The sequence below is a fragment of the Pollicipes pollicipes genome, unplaced genomic scaffold (assembly GCF_011947565.3).
Source record: "Pollicipes pollicipes isolate AB1234 unplaced genomic scaffold, Ppol_2.1 Scaffold_7231;HRSCAF=8579_pilon_pilon_pilon, whole genome shotgun sequence".
Taxonomy (NCBI): domain Eukaryota; kingdom Metazoa; phylum Arthropoda; class Thecostraca; order Pollicipedomorpha; family Pollicipedidae; genus Pollicipes; species Pollicipes pollicipes.
Window position 1 is genome coordinate 13,340,902 of NW_023597034.1, and position 20,209 is coordinate 13,361,110.

General features: G+C 49.4%; 2 protein-coding genes across 2 annotated transcripts in view; one reads left to right on the forward strand and one right to left on the reverse strand.

The window, feature by feature from the left end:
- LOC119109107 (uncharacterized) overlaps positions 1–20,209 on the forward strand; it is a 45,320-nt gene that overhangs the window by 6,761 nt on the left and 18,350 nt on the right. The window lies entirely within an intron of this gene.
- Positions 2,568–8,516, reverse strand: Ccdc39 (Coiled-coil domain containing protein 39). Its single transcript, XM_037232654.1, has 3 exons — positions 8,464–8,516; positions 5,189–7,256; positions 2,568–4,178 (listed from the first exon to the last, which is right to left on the reverse strand). Exons 2-3 carry the CDS (start codon positions 7,217–7,219, stop codon positions 3,087–3,089), a joined length of 3,123 nt encoding a protein of 1,040 aa, XP_037088549.1. The 5' UTR covers positions 7,220–7,256; positions 8,464–8,516; the 3' UTR covers positions 2,568–3,086.

Below are 20,209 nucleotides of genomic sequence, written 5' to 3' on the forward strand. Positions count from 1 at the left end.
AAGTCAAAGAGCTGTGGGCTGTTAACAGCGCAGCCGTCCTAAGGAACCTATGACTCGCTCTGACATGCTTCCCTTATAGAACTCCTGGAGTCGCCTCTGGGTGACATCCGGGTCTCATGTTTAGGCAGGTGATGTAGTTTAAACGTTTGGGACAAGTCAAGCGTCATGGAGCTTAAATATTAGAGTGCTGCTGTAAAACAAATTCTTGGTATCGGGTGAGTCTTCAAGACAATCCCCCACACTTGAGAACAGAGCAAAACCTGGTGAAATAGCATGAACAGCATACTGTCATGATCTCTGTCTCTGTGTATCTTGTCATCAGTGCTGGGGAAACCACCAATTTCCGAAAATAGATATTCAACCCTGTTACGTCATGTTGAGCATAGCGTCACACTCAGCTGATCACCGACCGGCTAATTGGCCAGGATATTGGTAATCGTTGCGTCATTCCTGGTTACATGACGGTTCCTGATCAGGTGCCAGTGTATTCCATCGATTTCATGTATTCAAGTTCAGAATCTAAAGCGTTTGGGCTACGCCTTGCGCTTGGCGGATATTTTTGTTTCTGGGCCACAAACCTGCTCTATCAGCTCAAAAGGTCGTTCAAATAGGAAATATTGCCGTTTTAGGATAGTCGCAAACTTTTCCGCTCCATCCACCCAGGGGTGAAAAATGCTTCTGATTTACCGGACATGATCGGTGACAAAACTGACAATCTTGCGAACCACCTGGTGAAAAATTGCGAAAATGAAAACAAATTTCAACACACAAGACCACATTACAGCAGATTATCCCAGCTCGATGAAACTCAAGGCTCTGTAGCATAGGTCTTTGCCCGCCAACGCTTGCAGCGTGAACACATGTCGAAACGTTGACGTTCCGCTGTATGAGTAAGTTGAGCCATAAAATACTGCCAAACCGAAGCTTTCATCAGGATAGTTTTAGAAGGTGCCAAAAGCATACAAAAACTATACTATATCAGTGCTGACGCCGCAGATCAGTTACGACAGTGTTTTCCAACGACCCTCAGATAAATGCTTTTCACAGATTTTTTAACCAAAATGCACTTCACATACTAAACAATTTAAAATACCAAATACCTAGGCTTATTACCAGTCATAGCAATCGTGTCTCGCTGCAGCATCTTGCGGCGCACCTGATCAGTTTGCTACACAGCGTTTAAAAGCGTCGTGTTATTTGAGACAGATGGGCTGAGTGTTCGCCACGCGGTGATCCGTCGAGTTCAGTGCGAGGCTGTGGGCTGCTGTTGGCTGCGTTCAGGTCGTGAGAAGCTGACGGGCTAGGAGGACGTAGCTAATCGTCAGTTTCTATGGTAACAGTGTTAAAAAGCCCTGCCGATCTAGGATTGTTGTTTGTGTATACCTGAGCTGTGGCTTCAGAGGTAAACGGAGGATGTTGGAGCGACACGTGTCAAGGAGTCACCCGGGGCTTCCTCCTACTGAGAGAAACAGCGGCTTTGAGGCAAGAGGCCGAGCATTTCTTGTATAGGCCTCTTATATTGCCCGTTACACCTCAGACTCAACGCACTGATAGGTGGACGTGCGTTAAAAAATGTTTTTAATTGTCATATTGCATATAAAGCTAACTGAAGGTGTCAGAGGTGTCCAAAAATGTCGTTTGCATCCGTTGATACCAATTTTATGAGTTTTGCTCTAAATAATTGGGACCATGTTAGCAAGTGCGAGCTCTGCACCGGCAATGATTATGCCAATATAATGAAGGCCGCCAACGCTTTCAGCTGACTGTACGATGACGTCACGCAACACAAATGATATTGTTCGAGGTGCTTCTACAACCATGTTATTGGTAAATGTAGGACCACAGGAATACAGTTTTGCAAAATGCCTATGGGTGAGGGACGAAGGGGGAGGGGGAAGGTGCAGGAGGAAAAAATTGCTGAGCCTGCCTCCGAAATGCGTTACAACCGTTTTCTCCTCAGACTTGACGCGATTTTATACAGCTGGCAGCAGGGGTAAAGTTTCTCAAAGTGTCAGTTTGGGGCTGAGCCCCCAACTGATGATAAGTGAAAAATAATGGATAGAGGTGATAGGTAAAATAGGAAGCTGCATCCCTGGTTAGAAGGTACAATCCCGCCCCCCCCCCCCCCCGCCCAAACTGAATAGGAAGCTACGTGCCTTGAGGCTCGTTATATTAAGTATGCCTTCATCTGATAATTATGTTAGGTTAGTCTCGACCTTCATTGAGTGTTCGATGGTCAGCAAGTGGAACTTAACTGCAAATGAATCCCCGGCGCGAAAATGTTTGATGGCAATGCCGCATTGCATTTAGTTTGTCTGCTTGATGTGGTTTATCACATTTATTTATATATATATATATATATATATATATATATATAATGCAAGTTTTTTTAAAAAAATTGACCCCATGATTCAGGCGGCTTCAAATTTCGTGTCGGTGACAGAAAAGGCACTTTTCACTCCTCCACCCAACATCTCCGTCGTCTTATTCGTCATACACCGTCAAAATCCAGCATCTCAGCATAGCCCATGCACATCGCCGTCGATTCCGGCCACCTCACCCTTCCAAGTGCGAGCTTGACACCAAATATTCGTCCCATCCTTGGGCTCTCGACGGCACATGTCTCTGATCAATGACCAATGCGCCCACGCCCCCATCCATCTTTATTTCACAAATAGAATTTCTGCATGGACTGCCGGGTGTCCGACCACGATGATTTATGGTGACGACTGGGGTTGGTGCCGTTGAAGTTTTCACCGGCCGGGAAATGAAGCGGCAGGAGCCCGTGCCGGCATCTGCCATATGCATCAGGCTATTCAATCAATGCGGAGTGGCGCTTTCGACGAGCCAGCGACCGCAGTGCAGTGCTTAGCTGAGCAGCTGCGGCCAACTAGAGGCCGGCACACCGATCCCGGTAGGCAGATATGCTGCATGGGCGCGCAGGCCGCGTTTAGAGGCACTATCTCCAGCGGCGGCTGGCGCCGTCATTGCCGCCATATGGCCAAACGCAGGCGTAACGGCCGATCGGCTCGATCGTCAGGAGCACTCCACCCGCCCAGCTGCCGGACTATGAGCCTTGCGTCTCACTACTTCTTCTTCTTCTTGGTCTTGCCGTATGACGAGGAGCTGGAGCTGGAGGCAACAGACTTCCTGGAGCCCAGGGCAGAGCTGGGGCCGGAGGAGGGGGTGGGGGAGCCGTCGGGTGTGTTGCTGGAGCCTGAGAAGCCGATGTTAACCACACTGAGCTGACTGCTCTGCTGGCTGGCCGCCCGGCTGCCCGACACCACGCTCCGTATATCCCGCTTGCTGGTCGACGCGCTGGTGTGGCTGGAAGGCTTGTCGGTCGGCGGGCCACTGCGCATGCTCATCCGCGAACCGGACCGACTGCCGGCCTGGCTGGCCACTGCACTGACCTCGCTGCCGCTACCCTGGCTGCTCAGGCTAGACTGGCTGGGGAACTTGAGCAGCGAGCGCTGCGAAGCCGGCGTTCCACCACTAGAGTCTGAACAGAAGGACTCCATGGACAGGCAGCTCTGCAAGTCGTCCCGCGAGCAGGAGCGCTGCGATGACTGCGCCGAGGAGGCGCGACTCTGCGGCAGACTGCAGCCGCTCTCCTCCAGCGACGTCACTATTAGGTGCTTGGTGTCCGGCTCCAGTTCGGTTAGGTCACAAAGGCTGCGGACGGCAAGCCTGACCTCCTCCCGCCGCACCCTCAACTCGATATCCTGCTCCTCCCGGGTCGCCTGAATATGGCCAGTCTTCTTACGCAGCTGCTTTATGACGTGGTTGTTGAACCTGGAGGCCCGATCTAGCTTGGCTTCCTGCTCCTTCAGCTCTTTCTTTCTGAGAGCCATTTGCCGCTCAAGCTCCTCTTTCTGTCGGTCCAGTGCCTCTTTCTGTTCGGTGAGTTCATCCAGCTCGGTCTGCATTGCCTGGACCTTCTCCTGGAGGCCTAGCAGCTGCAGGCGACGTTCCTTAACCTGCGACTCGGTCTGCTGAAGAAGCTGCTGCATATAGGCGGCACTCTCTTGCTCTTCTTGAGTTTCCAGGGGACTCGACAGGTTTCTACGATAGCTCTCGTTATTCAGCTTCAACACTTGACAGGTATTCTCCAGCGCCACGAGCTCGGCCTCCGTCCGCTTTATTTTTGCGTCCAGCTCGTCTCCCTCACGCTGAACCTGGAAAAAGTGGCATAGGCCATTTCTATGATCCAGTTATGAACGAGAAGAGAAAATAGCTCAGCCAGATGGGCAAGGGTGCCTTTTATGAACAGCACATGACAACCAGTTTCATTCGTATCGCCCAAAAACATGAGAATTGGAATGTGAACTTAACACTCTCAGTTCTCGTTGCAAAGAGCTGTGATGAAACGCAACAAGCTTAATGGAGGTGATCCACATTTGAAGATAATGAAGCAACCATCACATATGGTGAAATAAATTCACTTATAGCTACTGGAATGCTTTTAAGTGAAAAGCCTGCTGTAGACAGCACAATTTCTCTCTGTAGTAAATATACTCCTCAATACCTCATTGTTTGATTCCATCATTGTACACTGCAAAACAATGATTGAGAACCAATTGACGCTCGTTATATCTGGAAATCGTGCTCCTGAAACCCAAATATGAACGATTAAACAATTTTACTTTTCTTGGCCCCGATCACCTCACGTCCAATGAAATGGTAGGATATGAATGACGTCATTATGACGTCATGTATACCTGGGCTACCTCGAAATAGTCGGCACGAAACAGTCCGCACATCCTCGCGGGCGTGTAGCTAAAAATTTAGACGGGTTTGGGTTTTAAGAAGGGCAGGACTGTTTATTGCACCGTACGATCTTCAAGATGGTTACTTCAGTTCAAAACCCCATGCAAATGTGGAGCACTCCCATGAAACGCTATGAATGCGTTTCTTAGATGATATCTAATGCCGTTGTATATTTGTAACAAGCGTGCTGAGTATCTGAGAAGGCTTGACTTATGTTGTGCACTGAATTGTTGCACTCGATACATGAATGCATGGTGAAGTGCTCAAAGTATGCTTGAAAGCGCAAAACTCAGTAAATATCGCGACTATGCTTTCAGTAATTAAGCAGGCAACCTAGATCAGCAGGACAGTTCATGCTCATCAAAAACTGAAGATCAACGGTCAGTGTAATGGGAACCATAACTGCCGAACCACGTACCTCTTCTTTTTCCTGTGCAGCCTTGATTACGTATAATATATGAGAATCAGAGGCATCCGTTCCTTCTTCCACGGGTCCCATGGAGCAAAGAAGAACCTCGTACCTCTTCTTCATCTTGTCCAGCTTCGACGCTCTGTCAGTCAGGTCACGACCCAGTTTGTGAATCTCCTCGTCCAAGGCGCGCAGCTCAGCCTTTAGCAGGTCCTTCTGAGCCAATATCTCCTGCCGACGCTCCTTCATGGCGGTATCCATATCAAGTCGTTGCTGGTCCAGTGAGAACACCTGCTCGACCTGCGCGTGCAGGGAACGGCGCAACTGCTTAATGGTCAGCCGCAGCATGTTGTCGTCTACCATGGCTGTCTGCTTCCTGTCTACCACGCGCTTCAATTCTTTCAGCGAGCACTCATTATGCAACTTCAGCTCCGACTCCTTGGAGTCAAACTGGTCGGTGAGGGTCCTGTTGTTCTGCAAGTCTCGCTGTACTTCACGTTGGGCTTCCTGAGTGCGCTTCACCTGTTCGTCGAGGAACTTCTTTGCTTGATTTCTTTTTTCGAGATCCTCCTTCAGCTCTTTGATGCGGTCTTCTAGACGAATCCTTTCCGTGTCCCGCCTTGTTCCTGACATGCGCTCTATTCGTTTTTGCAAATGCTGCGCTAAAAGTTCCTGGCCGTATATTATTTCCTGCTGCTTCATTACCTCTGCGTCCATCTTTCGTATTTTAGACATCATATTGCGTCTAGCGGCAAGGCACCCTTGTATTTCTGCATTTTTAGCTGTCTCGTCGGCCTGGTATTTTATCAGGTCATTACTTTTCCTAAACTGAAGATCTTTAAGACGCATTAGCTCCTTGTCCATTAGTTTTTGCTTGTTTTCTTCTTCTTCCAAAAGTCGGGCTAGCCTTTGAGCTCTTTCTTCCGCGCTCATTGCCATTTCACGCGCCTCATGCAAAGCCTTGTCAACATTGTCCTTCTCCATTTTTAGTTTAATATAAGCACGGTTCTTGTCACCAAACTGATTTTTCAGCTGATGTACAGTGACACGTGCTCGCTCCAGCATCATGGACACTCTGCTTACGTTTGTCTTTAGTGCCTCGAGTTCTCGATTGAACTCTGCCTGCTCTTGCTCTGTTCGCTGGTACTGTTCCCTAATTTTGCCACAGTCACGCTCTAACTGTGATGTCTGAAGCTCTAGCTCGTGGTTGTTGTTATCCTCTGCGTTAAGGAAGCGTTTCTGCTCTTCTAGCGCCACCTGTCTCTTGTTCATGGTGGCCTGAAGGTGTTCGAGCTGCTCAGTAACCTTATCAATGTCCCGCTCTCTCTTTTGGATCTGTTGGAGCGTCTGCTCCCACTGGTTCAGCAGGGTCTGTCGTTCGGCGTGGGAGCGTCGGTAATCTTCGCCGAGCTTATCTAGTTCCACCTTCACAGACATCAGGTCCGTGGTGGCGTGTTTAAGTTTTTTGGAACTGTTGCGCTCTTCGTCATTCAGTCGCTCTAGCTTCAGGTTCAGGTCCTTGATCATGCCTTCGTCGAGTCTAGCATAATGTTCCAATGCCATTATATCGTCATCTCTTTCGGACATTTGCCTTAGCCAAGCCTCGAGAGCCTCCCTATCAAAAGTCATTTCCTTTTTCAGCGAATCGACAGACTCTTGCAACTTGACCACATCGCCCTCAAGGATGATGCGCCTTTTTTTAGCGTCATGCATTAGATTTGTCATACTTTTGATATCCTGTTTCAGTCGACCAGATTCCCTTTCAGCGAGGCTTCGTAGATGGTTTTCAGACTCGATCTCTTTCGTCCGAGCATCCATGAGACTTTGGTTCTGGTTAAACTCATCAAGCACGTTCTGCAGATGAGTTTCTATGAACGAAGACTTGCTATTCTGATCTGCGATGTCCGCTTTCATTGCGATCACGGTCTGCTGCTTTTTCATAAATTCCTCTTCAAGTTTCTTGCATTCCTCGTTGGCGATTGGAATTCTAAAGCTGGAATCCCAGCCGATCTCCTCCAAAATCTCTTGAATATTTTCCATGCCTTTAATGTAAGGTCTTACCACGCAGATCTCATATCTGAGGACAAGACGGTAGGTGAGTGAGAGTGCTGCAGCTTGCTCTGTTAGTATTATCAGTACCAGGGCTTGAAACGCTCCCCTGCATAACCATACAAACGATCAGTTGTATGGTAAGTATTGCACCGAGAAGTAATTCAACAGCAGATGCACTTTTCCCACACATCTAGAAACACTTTATGCCTTTCACGGCGCCTCCGTTCGCATATAGCCAAGAACAATGGGCGTCGTTCATGGCTAAAACACAGGTGTCATGCTCACGTTGTTGACGTGAGACGCTGTTTAAGCAAGGACATTCTTACCAACTTATACCAGGATGAATCGGGCAGTTCGAGCATATGACGTGACATAACGCCACGGTGTAACTGTTTCTCTTTCTACGATGGCTAAGAACCCGCCCCAGCATTACCTGACTTTGGCTGAAGCAGTCGTCAGTATCTTAAGCTTTATAATATGTTCTTACGGAAGCTTATGTAGTCTACTTGAACCGCACCCGTGATAAGGCTGGTGGCTGCATTGTATTCATCCTTCAACTTTTGCGCTTTCCTATCCAATTCACAGACCATGACGCGATTACGTTTTCTTTACCTGCATCTGATGTTGCTCATGTTAACGTGCCGGAACTTATCCCTTAATCGTGTCTTGCTGCACTTGTGCCACAGAAAAGAAGTCAGCTGGACCAGGGAGTCCAGGTAAGGTCACCTCGAATCGCACCCATGACTGTAAAACCTTTGGTATGGTACCGACAGCATACTCCTCCTTCGCCCTTTCGCCGTTGTTTTCTCGAGGGCGAACATGAGTGGCATCATAGATATGCCGAGAGCGCACAAGCATTATGCTGAACGAATTGGGTAGGAAAAACGCAAGGGTAAAACGGTGAATACAGTGCAGCCGTAAGCTTTATCACGAGTTCTGTTGTGTGAGGCCAGCCACGGAGGTTATGGGTGATAGAGTCATAAAGTTGTTCCATAGTTAAAATCTCCACCGCGGCCACGAGCATTTAAAATTGCACAGCGAACTGTACAGATGGATATAAGATTCCCTTCGTTTAGATTATAGATGTCTACGGTTATAAACGGCATGTCCAGATTATTGCACAGCTGAGTATGCCCTGTAAAAGTGAAAGGAACGACAGTATTTGTTACGGGGCAACTAGCATCAGCCGAAAGATGATGCTCTCATCTGCTCAACTATGCAATTTCACTCACCTTTCTCTGAAATGGCTGATGTTTCCGCACTACCAGACTGATGTGACGCCGCCTGCGCTCAATATGAACGAACAGCTGTTGCGACGCTTTGTGCTGTTGCCATGGTGACGGTCGCGGCGTCCGTTTTCCCGTGAATGTGCACCTGGCGCTTCGGGTGAAGCGAGTCTCGCCCTGAAATAAGCCCACCTGATCCACGGTTGACTGATCGCTCCAGCAGAACTAGATACGGCGGGCACTAGGCAGGCATGTGCCTGGCCTGGAGCAAAGGATAGCATTGCTGGCGATGTGTTTAGGGGTCAATCCGGGGAGTCGGGGTGAAATGTCGACACGCGAGATATGGACATAAAAAATATCGGCCGTGAAACATGGACTCGCGAAATGTGGACACGCAAAATATTGACGCCCGAAATACCGGCTCTGTAAAATATCGACACATCAAATGTCGTCCGTGCACGACATCTGCAACAAAACGTCGACACCGCACACCTTTGATTCCAGTTGTTTGGGGCACGGACGTCGACATGTCTTAGCAAAACAAAACAAAAAAAGAGGATAGATATGGTCAATAAAGTATTGCGATATCCGACCACGTATGATAAACGCCTTTTCGGCATGCTGATCACAACAGACTGACAAACATTGAGCTCCCTAGATTGTGCAGATATAATTAATATTAGTCAAAGCCGTGCGAACGTCGATCGCGGCTGTGCAATACGCGGCGAGTGTCGTCAAAGTGTTTTCCCGCTGACTCGGGTAAAAACGAAGCAAGGCGATCTGGCGTAACTGCTACGCTACAGTAGGAGTTAGCAAATGTCACAGCTGTTTTCGCTTGGTGTGGTACCTGATAAAAAAAAACAGCACTACAAACATGCGAACCAATGGCCAGCGCCCACCTGTCTTCCACTGAACCAGGTCCCTGGGCGGAATATTAGGTCTCCATGCGCGCCTTACTGAATTTCCACGCACGTCATGCCGGACCTCTGTGTGCGCTGTTCCCAGTCTCTCCGTGCGGCGTACCGTGCCTCAGTAAGAGGCATAGTATGTCTATGAGAGTTGGATACTAAGCCTTCGTTATTCTTCGTTAGGTATTGGTTGATTCACTTAGTTGTGTGCGATGATTTGCTTATGCGATCAGTGCTTAGGACAGGCACACCATGTGAACATATATCAAATGACATAGAAATTGTATTGAGGTGCAAATAAGTATGCACTGGACTACACATTGATGTTTTGGATATGAATGATGCTGGATCGCATAAATCGATATTCCAGACATTATGAGAGGTCCATATGTTATTTCAGACGACTGCTTTGTCGTAAGAGTCATGGACTTAATGTTAAAGTCTTCGAACGTTGTAGTGAAGTGGCTAAGCTACGCATCTAGTAAACCAGAGGTGCGAGGTACCATTCCCTGAGGTACCAGTTCCTCCTATCAGGGTGAGTGGCAGGCGACACCACTGAGCCTCAGCAGCTGAGTGCGTCGCAAAGCCCTGAGGACGATGGGTGGTGCGGGCCCTCCCAACCACCCGGCAACGCCAGTCGCACTGATCGCTGGCTTAGGGGCTTAGAGGATTGTTGGACGGCTGGATATATTTTTCGCTTATCATTGGAAATCAATGCCTAAAGGGAGTATTTCACATTTATATAGGGGTTTGGATTCTAATAGCCATCTTGGAGATCATTCGGTGCAGTTCACAACCCTGCCCTTTTTAAGACCTAAACCCCTCCAGATATTTAGCTACATGCCCGTGAAGATGTGCAGACTGTTTTTAGGTCACTCAAGCATCCATGACACCATAACAACGCTATTCAACTCTTGCTATTCCACTGACCATGCGGCGATCAAGGCAAGAAAAATATACTCGTTAAGTCGTTCATATCTGACATTCACAAGCACGACTTCCAGATGCAACGGGTGTCAAATGGCCCGCAATTAATTTTGTGCAAGACACGATGACGCAAGCGTGCAATGACGTATTGAGAGGCATATGCACTTAAAAAGCTTTTATGCTGTATAGAGCTATTGTGTTGCATTTTTGTGCAATTAGGGCTATATATATATATATATATATATATATATATATATATAATCACTATATTAGAGATATTATGTTGCAAAGAGCTATTATTTTTCATTTTTGCCACTTAAAAGCGTACCAATGGTTATAAGTGAGCGTATTCCATCATATATGATGCTTCAATATCTTCAAATGTGGAATATTTCCTTTTACACCCGCTCGGGTGGGAATCAAATTGACCCCCTAAAGTATTTCCAGAATGATTTCCAAACGCCGCAGCGCAGCCGCGCCAAATTTTTCATAGCTGCAGACCTGTAGACAGTTACATAGTGAATCGTCTGACATAAAAATATGAATGTTTTTCGTAAGGTCACTGACCTTTGGCAGGTCAAAGCCAGGCCATAGTTTCAGCGAAGGCAATTTCTAGGGAATCGTCCAATCTGATCCAATAACGGAGCATAAGACGAAGCCATACATGTCTGAGATGCCTTCTTAGACAACACAGCGATTGAATTAAAATGTTGCATTGACCTAGGGTCAGGCATGAAGGCCAGACCAAGGTCAAAACCAACATATTTTTTATCTCTACGGCTCGATGTATGGGGTAGTTTCTGGTGCTCATTTTGAATCTATTGATAACAGGAACCGCATTTTAACCTTCCATGGACCTCTCTAAGGTCAGAATAAGTCATTGACATAAAATAACCCAGGTCAACCTTTTTTAGGAACATTCTGCCTAGCGTAATCCTTGTCGTTTATTCAAATGCAAAACTCAAAGAAGCATTGTATGATTTGCGTCACCATGGCCTTCAAAAGTTAACACAAGATTGCGGATTTAAATAAACGTGAGACGTTTTGGTTAGAACAGTTATCTAGGTTCTAGGGTCCTTTTGGAGACCAACCTAGAATTTTACATTGTTTGACCTTATTTGACCGGAAGGTCATAACCTAGGAACCTCAAACTTTGACCGAAGTGAGTTCACGTACAGCTCAATATTCCCTATGAATTTGATGTCTCTAGCTCTCTTAGTTCCTGAGATCTCAGAGGGGTCAAATTGCCCTCTTCCTCATCCGAGCGGAGGGTATCCAACCGGCCACCCGGGCGCGTGCTACCGAATAGTAAATACGGCACAATTTCTGGGGTACCGAATGCAAAAACCTGGCATGCAGGTAATAAAAACCTGTCATTCAGCTCATAGAAACCTGATCACCAATAAAATCCTTCATGGGCTTTTATCGGTTACTAGGCACCGATAGAGACCTAGTAAAGCCCATAGAGGCCTGCATTCTGCCCAGGGGACTGGTGTGACTGATCGTAGGTGGCTACCGTTCCTTGATGCATAAATTAACATGCACACAGTTTGAGACCAACTGTGCCCATCAATGTTGAATTCGGTGTGTTGAACCACTTCCATTTTGTTGTGATCCGTATGCTGAGAGAGGTGCCAAAGATACGCTATTAGACATTACAACATTTTAGTGAACGCATCACCGCCATTTTTTGTTCATATTTGTCGACGTACAGCCTGAAACAAATGAAATCAGTGAGTAAATGATTTAAGAAATGAAAAGAAAGAAATGCATCAATAAATGAGTCATTATAGAGTCAATGTTACGCACACTCATACTCCGTATTCATTCTTTATGTGCCGATGTTTCCTGCGCCGATATTTCCTAGTCGATAGTTTGCCGACTTTTCGCTTTCATTTTTATCACGCACTCCCTTGTCTAGATACGTGTCTGAACAGCTTAATTTCGATCTGGCCATCTTCCTTTTGACGCTTACGTAGTATGCGCAACGCATGGCGTGTGCGCCCAGTGGAACAATAGATCGCGTTCGCCTGTATATTTGATGCACAGATAATATGCACTGATTTTGCGTTGATTCCGTCTGCGACTTTTGAACTGTCGATCAGGTTTTGAAAGGCCTGGACCCATTTTGCGCCAATCGCCTCGAGCATCCGTCACATTGAATCATTGACCTAAGGGCGTAGTGGCTGAGCGGTCAGAAACTTTGGGTACCCATAAAGGAACCCGGGTTCAAATCCAGGTTGCGCCATGGCCCCCGAGCGCTAGCATGTTCTTTGCAAACTCGGCGCTCCATGTGCGACTGTGTGTCGCACGAACGCGTCGGTTCCTTTAAAAAGCCGATGGCTTACGCCCGCTGCGTCGCTCCACGACCCAGATGCGCTCCACTGATGCATCCGACGGGCGCTTACGAATGCCTGCCGTGAATGGATCCAACTTTCGCATGCTAAATGATAGAACATGTAGCAAGTCATGGCCTGTTACGCTCAAAAGCTCAAGACGACTGCAATTGTATTATCATTGCAGGAGCTATTGATCGGTGAGGCGTGAGGACCAGCGCATCACGCTGCCGCGGAGTCTGCTGGTTCGCTGCCAGGGCCAGCTGAGCACAGTGCGCCGCGCGCTCGGTTGAGCCTGCCCCGCTGCTGGGATCGCTCCTGTGTGCCCGTCCTACCTAGCGCCGCGGCAGCGCGTTAGCCCCGGAACGCGGCACGCCTCGCCGCCGCCAAAGCCCTGCTTGATCCGTTCCATTGAGGCAGAGCCCTGGCACTCGGGGTGGGATTTTGTCTGGCGCCGCAGCTAGCCCGCTGCCACTGGTGATGCTCTCATGAGGAGGCGTCCCCTCCCACTGACCGCGGTCCTGCTGTCACAGGCGGCAGTCTCGGTGTCTGGCGCCGCAGCTAGCCCGCTGCCACCTGGTGATGCTCGCAATGAAGGAGGCGTCCCCTCCCACTGACCGCGGTCCTGCTGTCACAGGCGGCAGTCTCGGTGTCTGGCGCCGCAGCTAGCCCGCTGCCACTGGTGATGCTCTCATGAGGAGGCGTCCCCTCCCACTGACCGCAGTCCTGCTGTCACAGGCGGCAGTCTCGGCTGCTGGCGCTAACCCGACTGCAGTCCGGCTGTCACAGGCTGCAGTCTCGGCTGCTGGCGCTAACCCGACTGCAGTCCGGCTGTCACGGGCTGCAGTCTCGGCTGCTGGCGCTAACCCGACTGCAGTCCGGCTGTCACAGGCGGCAGTCTCGGCTGCTGGCGCTAACCCGCGCATGGGGAGCTCCGGTATTGAAGACTTTGCAGAGAGCACGGGAGAGGTTCCAAGGCAGTCCAAGAGTGTAGCCGTTCTCGATGGGTTCGTCTTGGGAAAGTTTTCTGAGCCGATTGTCAGGAAGGTGTAAACAACTTGTTTAAAAGTATGATGAGTGTTTTTGAAAACTCAATGCCGATGCAACTAGCTGTAGCAGCACCATTCCATGATAAAACATGCCCTAAGATGTTCACCATCTTTGAATATACCATATATTTGCCACGGTCATGCAATTTCTGATGTGATTTCGGTTTTAAACAAACTGATTAGAGCTTTCCAGTTCCAGTCTGAAAAAGTTGACCTGGTAAATTAGTGTATGAACAATTGTCCTGGATTTAAATATGCCATGTCAGTAGGAGTTTTTTTTTTTGCCATGCGGGGCGAGAAGGGTGCCAACAGATGTGACACTCGTCAGTTGGTACTAGATGATGCAAAAATGTAAGCCGATCAGGTCAGGTGTTTTAGTTGACCAGTGCCGATAGCTTTGAACATTGTGTTGAATTAGTGCAGCATTCATGTAAACTTCGCTGGTGAAGGTACAATGAAACCGCGTTCATGTGACAGTTGGCAGATGCATTGCTGAAAAAAGGGAATCTCTGAGCAGATCAAGACATATTGACCGTGTGTTTCATTGTTTCTGTAGCCTTGATCTTGGCTGTGGATCCGTTCATACTCGGCAATTTCAATGTGACTAGATTCGCAAAATTATGCTAGCTTACGATTTTGTCATTTTGAGCAACGCATTGTGAAACATAAGAATCTGTAGATCACAATAAGCAGCAGGCCTGTGTAGTTTCCGTAGCGCAGTTCATAGTGGTTTAGGCCTCAGCCTTTTTAGTTTTTATCTCAATTAAAACAGTGGCTGTAGGTGACGCATTGCGCCTGGATAGCACCGTAATGGGGGCCACAAACCTACGCCGCACTCAGTGAAAAAAAAACAGGCATACTGATACCAACACGTGGGCAGAAATGTATCAGTTCCGTTGTATGTCAGCCGCAGCCATTTTGTTGATGGCCATAGTAGCGGCGCGTGGTGGTCAAGGGGGGGTGGGGGTAAAAACGATTTGCGCACATGATAGCAAATTTGACACGATCGAGATAAGCTTGCGCCTGTGCCTTGCGCGGAAAAATCAGTTCGGTGCTTTCCACGTATTTTTCATCATTAAACGCTGTCTGACTGCGGGATTTGGGTTCGTCATTAAACACGCATACAAAAGGAGCTGAACATTATTTGTGCGGAAAATCACCGACACTTCTCAATAACGTAAAAATCACTGAATGTTGCGGGAGGCATCGCTTTAATTTTGGACGGATTCCATCATGTGTCGAAGAATGGTGCCTACAAAGCTGATTTTCACCCATTTTTGGGGTTGGCACTTTGCGGTTGAATATTGTGTAACTGCGTTTGCACTACACGCAACGATTGTGTGACTCGGTGTGGGCAAGCTTGGAACACATAACACGGAAATGGCGTCGGTGAAATTAAAGAACTTGCCCGTGAAGCCCGTGCCCGTGAAGAACTTGCTTGCATTGGGTCACCTTATGTTACACATTTGCCATGTTTATTACCCAGCTGTACCCAGATTCGCGCTCGCATGTCTCTGGCGGCTGCATCCATTGTACTCAAGTGTGAAGTGCAACCAGCAAAGCTGACGTCTTTTTCGTAAAACTAACTTTCATTCCCGCATCGCATAGCCTCCTACGCCACCGCCTTTTTAAACAGGCGTGAGCTGTCACGCGTCTGCGCCAAAAGCAAATTGGAATAAATCAAGCTCTTGAAAAACGCAAGAGCTTGCGTGTCCGCTATGGCATGGGGGATATCACATAACATCTTATGAAAGCATATATGAATACCTATGTATCTTGCAAAACGAACGGCCGCATCCACGGCCACGCCTCGACTTACACGCGGGCGATAACGCATAAATGACGCGAGACTGTTCGTGATGGCGCCTCAAACGCGCACGTAGGAGTGCTCATGCCACGTTCTGTTGTGTTGGGTGAGAGGCCGGACCTCGGTCTCAATACCACCCCTGAGTCATCGCCCTTCGGCCACGTGCGTGTCTCGGTTGTGCGGTCCTGGTCCTGACCTGTGGTCCCCTCCCCACCTCGTGTTCCGCCCCGACCTGTGACCCCTCCCCCCCCTCGTGTCTCGCCCCGGCCCGGCAGCCAATCAATAGCGTGCGCCATTTCTCATCTGAGTTTTCGCCGCGGGCTTGGCGGCGGCGGCCGCCGTGAGCCATCATAATCCACCAGCACATGCCTCAATCCCCCCATGTCTGGCCGCCGACTGGTGGGATCAATGCTACAAATTACTATCTTTCCGCAGCTCAGCCCTTAAAACTGGCGCGACAGCCACAAACGGAAAAATGCCCGCGCTCCCGAAAACAGCGTTGCTCTTCGTGGCCGTGCGTCCGTGGGCGTTCAGTTCAGGCTGGCAGAGACCAGGCGGCTGCTCGCTGCTCGGCTGCCCTTGGACCAGTAGTCGCTCGTTACTCACAGTGAGCTGGAACATAAGTCGGCTTTTAAGAACATAAGAGTTTTCCATCGGCTACAGTCACTGGTGATGATTTCATTCTCGAAATTGTACGCGTCGTCAGCGCTTCACGCTGGGCTGACTGTGTCAGCCGACAGTACGAGCCCAGGCCAAGCACTTCAAGCTGCTGCTTGCAACGACCACAGCGGGAGCCTATTATAAGAAGAGCGACCATCCCGCGGGACTCGCCTTTATCACGCCTCCACGTGGCACAGTCAGCGCACGCTGCTTGCTCAGTGTGCAGAGGTGCACGTTGCGCCCGCACCGGTGCCATATCGATCTGGTGTATCGAGCTGGTGTACCGACGTTCGGAGCTCCACACAGCAGGCGGCGGCCGGGCTCGACGACCCTGACAGTCCCACCTGTTGCCGCAGCTGCGGCCGTGGCAACGACGTCACTTGAGCCGGCCCCAACGCTCAGTCGGCCCCCGTGTCAAGCCGCGGTGCCTATCGTGGCACCCGCGCCGCCCAGCCCACCCGCCGCCGCGCCAGATAGCTGCGTCGCCGCCATCTTGTTCACGGTAATCGTGTCGACACAAGTGCCTTTCGACGTCAGGCTAGCGCGCACCGAGGAAGTGATCCAGCTGGATGCCGCTGGTTTTTGATAGTCGGGAAAGCGAAGGCCGTATTCTGCTGTTTGCTCAAGGCTGACTGAGCGTTGTGTAAATGTTATTGCGTTCTGCTGGTGGCGCAATAAATGCGAGCGATAGTTTGACGTTGACTAGGGATGACGCATTCTGATGCAATGTTAGGTCCTGCCCGCCTGGTTTGTTGAAACTTGAGTTGCCTTTGCTGGCGTTTGTAAAAAGTGGTTGTTCGGTTGAAGTGATTCGTTTTTATTCATATCGTGACTTCAGCACGTATCATTAAACTTTTCACGACTGGTGTTGCCTCAGAAATTATAAATGTCTTCTACTTTCTCAACACGCCATTTTGTGACACCCCACCGTCCACGCTGCCTCTTGATTGAGGACAGTCCCAGTCTGCTGTGTGTGATGTGGGAGCGCGACCATGCTTACTGGCCATGATGCAGATACGGTGCGGGGACCGACCGCACATAATATTAGCATCTGCGGAACCGGGTTAAGGGTTGCTGTGCTCAGGTCAAGCGTGACTTCCTTTGCGCCGGTATGTTATCCAACCGAATACTGACCGGGATAGTTTCTGGAGGACTTTCCGTGAGTTTGGACTTGGACCCGTTCGTGGGAGGAGGGGGGAGTGATTAGGCGCCAAGGAAGTAATGCCCGCTGACATGACCGACGGTTTTGACCGGCTCTTTGCCCTAGTTGGTCCAAAAATCGCAGCCGAGCTGGCGGCGACCAGCCACGGCGTCCCACTTCTCCCTCCGAGGCCACCGTGCGTAACCACAGCCGAGCTAGTTTTACGCCCTGTGACCTCACCCAAGGTTTCGAAGGCTGTGGGTGCATCGTCTCCATCAAGGGCTATTGGAATTCATGTTGTGCCGCTGCTTGCGCTAAAAATAACAGCTTCGCTGTCATACGAACCCACTTGTTTCATCAAGTCAGTTTTTCTACTACTACCCGCGTTTTTCCCTGTACGTGGAAGCTAGCTTCAGCTCTTCCCATTCACAAGTCCGGCGCACGTGACGTTGCCAGCAGTTTTAGGTCTGATCAATTCCATCTGTATCGTCCAAAAATATGTGAGAAGGTTGTCTGTCAGCGGTTGTCGGGTTACACTCAGGCCCACAGCCTCTTCGAGATCGTCCAGATCGACTCTGGACATGTCGCTGCCGTGTCCTCTATAGACTTAAGTCGAACTTCCGACAGCGCTGGCCACGGCGTCCTCCTGACCAAGCTGCAGTGGTACGGCACCGATCCTCGATGGTTCAAAAGTTACCTTGATGGACGGCGGCAGGTGGTGATGAGGGTGGCGCACTATCTCTTCCCTTGTCCCACGGTGTCTTTCAGAGGTCCCTGTTGGGCCCAGTCATCTTCAGAATCTTCACGAGCGACCTTCCATCGTACCTGCGTCACGGACGTCTGGTTTCGTACGCCGACGATACCCAACTCCTTAGCTCCGCCCACCCCGACCACTTATCCACCCTAAAATCCAATCAGGAGGAAACCATCCCCGCCCTCCAATCCTACTTCACTTCCAGTTCCCTGAAGGTAAACCCTGTCAAGATCACCCTTCTCCTAGTCGGCACGCCCCAGGCCACCAAAAAACCTCATCCTTCTATCATAACACCTCCAGTTAATATTAACCCCTCGCCATCCGTGAAGATGCTGGGAGTGGCCACCGATCTTACTCCTTCCTAGGAGGAGCACATGTCCGAATTAGTCAAAAAGTGCAACTCAATCCTGTTTTTTACATAGATAAAACAGTAGTATTAGCCTTATTTCTCGGAGAAAAACCAACAGAATTGAGATGTAGTCGGACTGATATTACGGCAACATGCCTTTATCGAAACAATAGCAGAAGATATAGCAGAAGTTTCTAATAAAGCGAAGATGCAGCGATTAGTCTTGGTCATCTAAATTTGGCCATTCACTTCGTAATAGCAGAAGCTTCTGCTATTATTTCGATAAAGGCACGTTGCCGAAATATCAACCCAGCTACTTCTCCATTCTCCTGGTTTTTCTCTGAGGAATAAGGCTGTTACTACTGTCTTATATGTGAATAACGTTCGCTAATGCATTGAACAGCTGTTTTTTGTGTACAAAATTCATCATCATCTCATACCCGAAGCCAGCAAACTCGTCATACAGGCCCATGTTTTCACCCATTTTATGTACTGCTTCTCAGTCTGGGGCGGGGCTACCGCCTGCTATCTCGGCCGGGTGAAAACAAATCGTGGGTTCCGCGGCCGCAATGGTCTCGGGGGCGCGGGGTCGAGATCGTATTTCACCGGTCGTAAGGCCGCTGTGCTGGCGCGGAAGCAGTCACCTTGTTACGCGCCGCATCCACTTTGGCTGGCGTCTCCAGGGCCCTAAATAACCCCCGTGCCCGATCGTGCCCGGTGGCGGTTCGGTCGCTGTTTACCCCTAAAACCGCTGTGAATGAGCGCTTCACGAGGTCGGCGGTGGCTGGCGTTTTGGAGCCGTCCCCTTTTCGGCCATCCATGTCGCGTAGGGCGTTTTCATATCTTGCGGCCTCGTCCTGGAACCACCTGCCACCGACCGTTATGACCTCCCGGAGCCGTGCTGCGCTCACATCTCAACTTGACCGAGATGAAAAGAGGGTTTTGTTTCACTTTGGAGGTCTTTCTCATTTTCTTGACGCGTTTTATCATCGTTGCATCTTCGTTTTTATCGTGTAGCTTGTAACCCACAGACTTGAATCAAACATTCAGCCCTGATATAGAGTAATTTAAAGCAAATGGATGCCATATGTGCCCTAGATGTGTGTTTTTTTTTAGCGTTTTCGATACCTTATTGAAGCACGGTAACAGCAGATGAAAGGTCAGAGCTCTGCGCGCTAGATGCATGCATGCATGTCCACAAAACGGCCTGTATCACATATCGTAAATATGATTTTTAAGCATTGCACATTTCGCTACCATCGCTGCAGCCGTGGAACCGCACTATGGTCATAAATATATACGAACATTACGATGTTCTACAGCCGGACAATATCATCCAAGTCCTCCCCCAAATCCACGAACTTCTAGCCACACGCAGCACGCTGCCAAATGCGGGGTCTCTGGCCTGGCAACAGTGTGTCGTCTTACGTGTCATCTCGATGCGTCGTCTTGGTGCTAGCGCCGGGACCAGGCAGGCTAGCAATGTCAGAGACCTTGGTGCACGGCACGCCCGCCCGGAGCTCGTAAGCTACACCAGACGAGGCCAGACCAGATAGATAGCTGTATTTCTGGGTCGAGAATACCCGTACCTCAATCAGAAAGTCCTTATTTTTATTGTCGGCATTCATTTATACGGATGTTAATTCATGTAATAATGAATGAATGATATGAGGAAACACGTACCCCCCAGTGCCCTCCACCTTTTGAGGCACTGCTCAGGAGGCCCCCTGTGAGGAGCCCCATTCTACCCAGGAGGCCCCCAGTAAAATCCCGCCGCTCCCAACGCAAAATGTGTCTCTGTCGCGCTGCACCTGAGCACCA

What these genes read in the sequence shown, in the direction of transcription:
- Ccdc39 (XM_037232654.1), bottom strand. Translation starts at nt 7,219, where the DNA reads ATGGAAAATATTCAAGAGATTTTGGAGGAGATCGGCTGGGATTCCAGC. An exon ending in CTGCACAGGAAAAAGAAGAG is followed by an intron (nt 4,179 to 5,188) that starts GTACGTGGTTCG and finishes CACTTTTTCCAG; the next exon opens with GTTCAGCGTGAGGGAGACGA.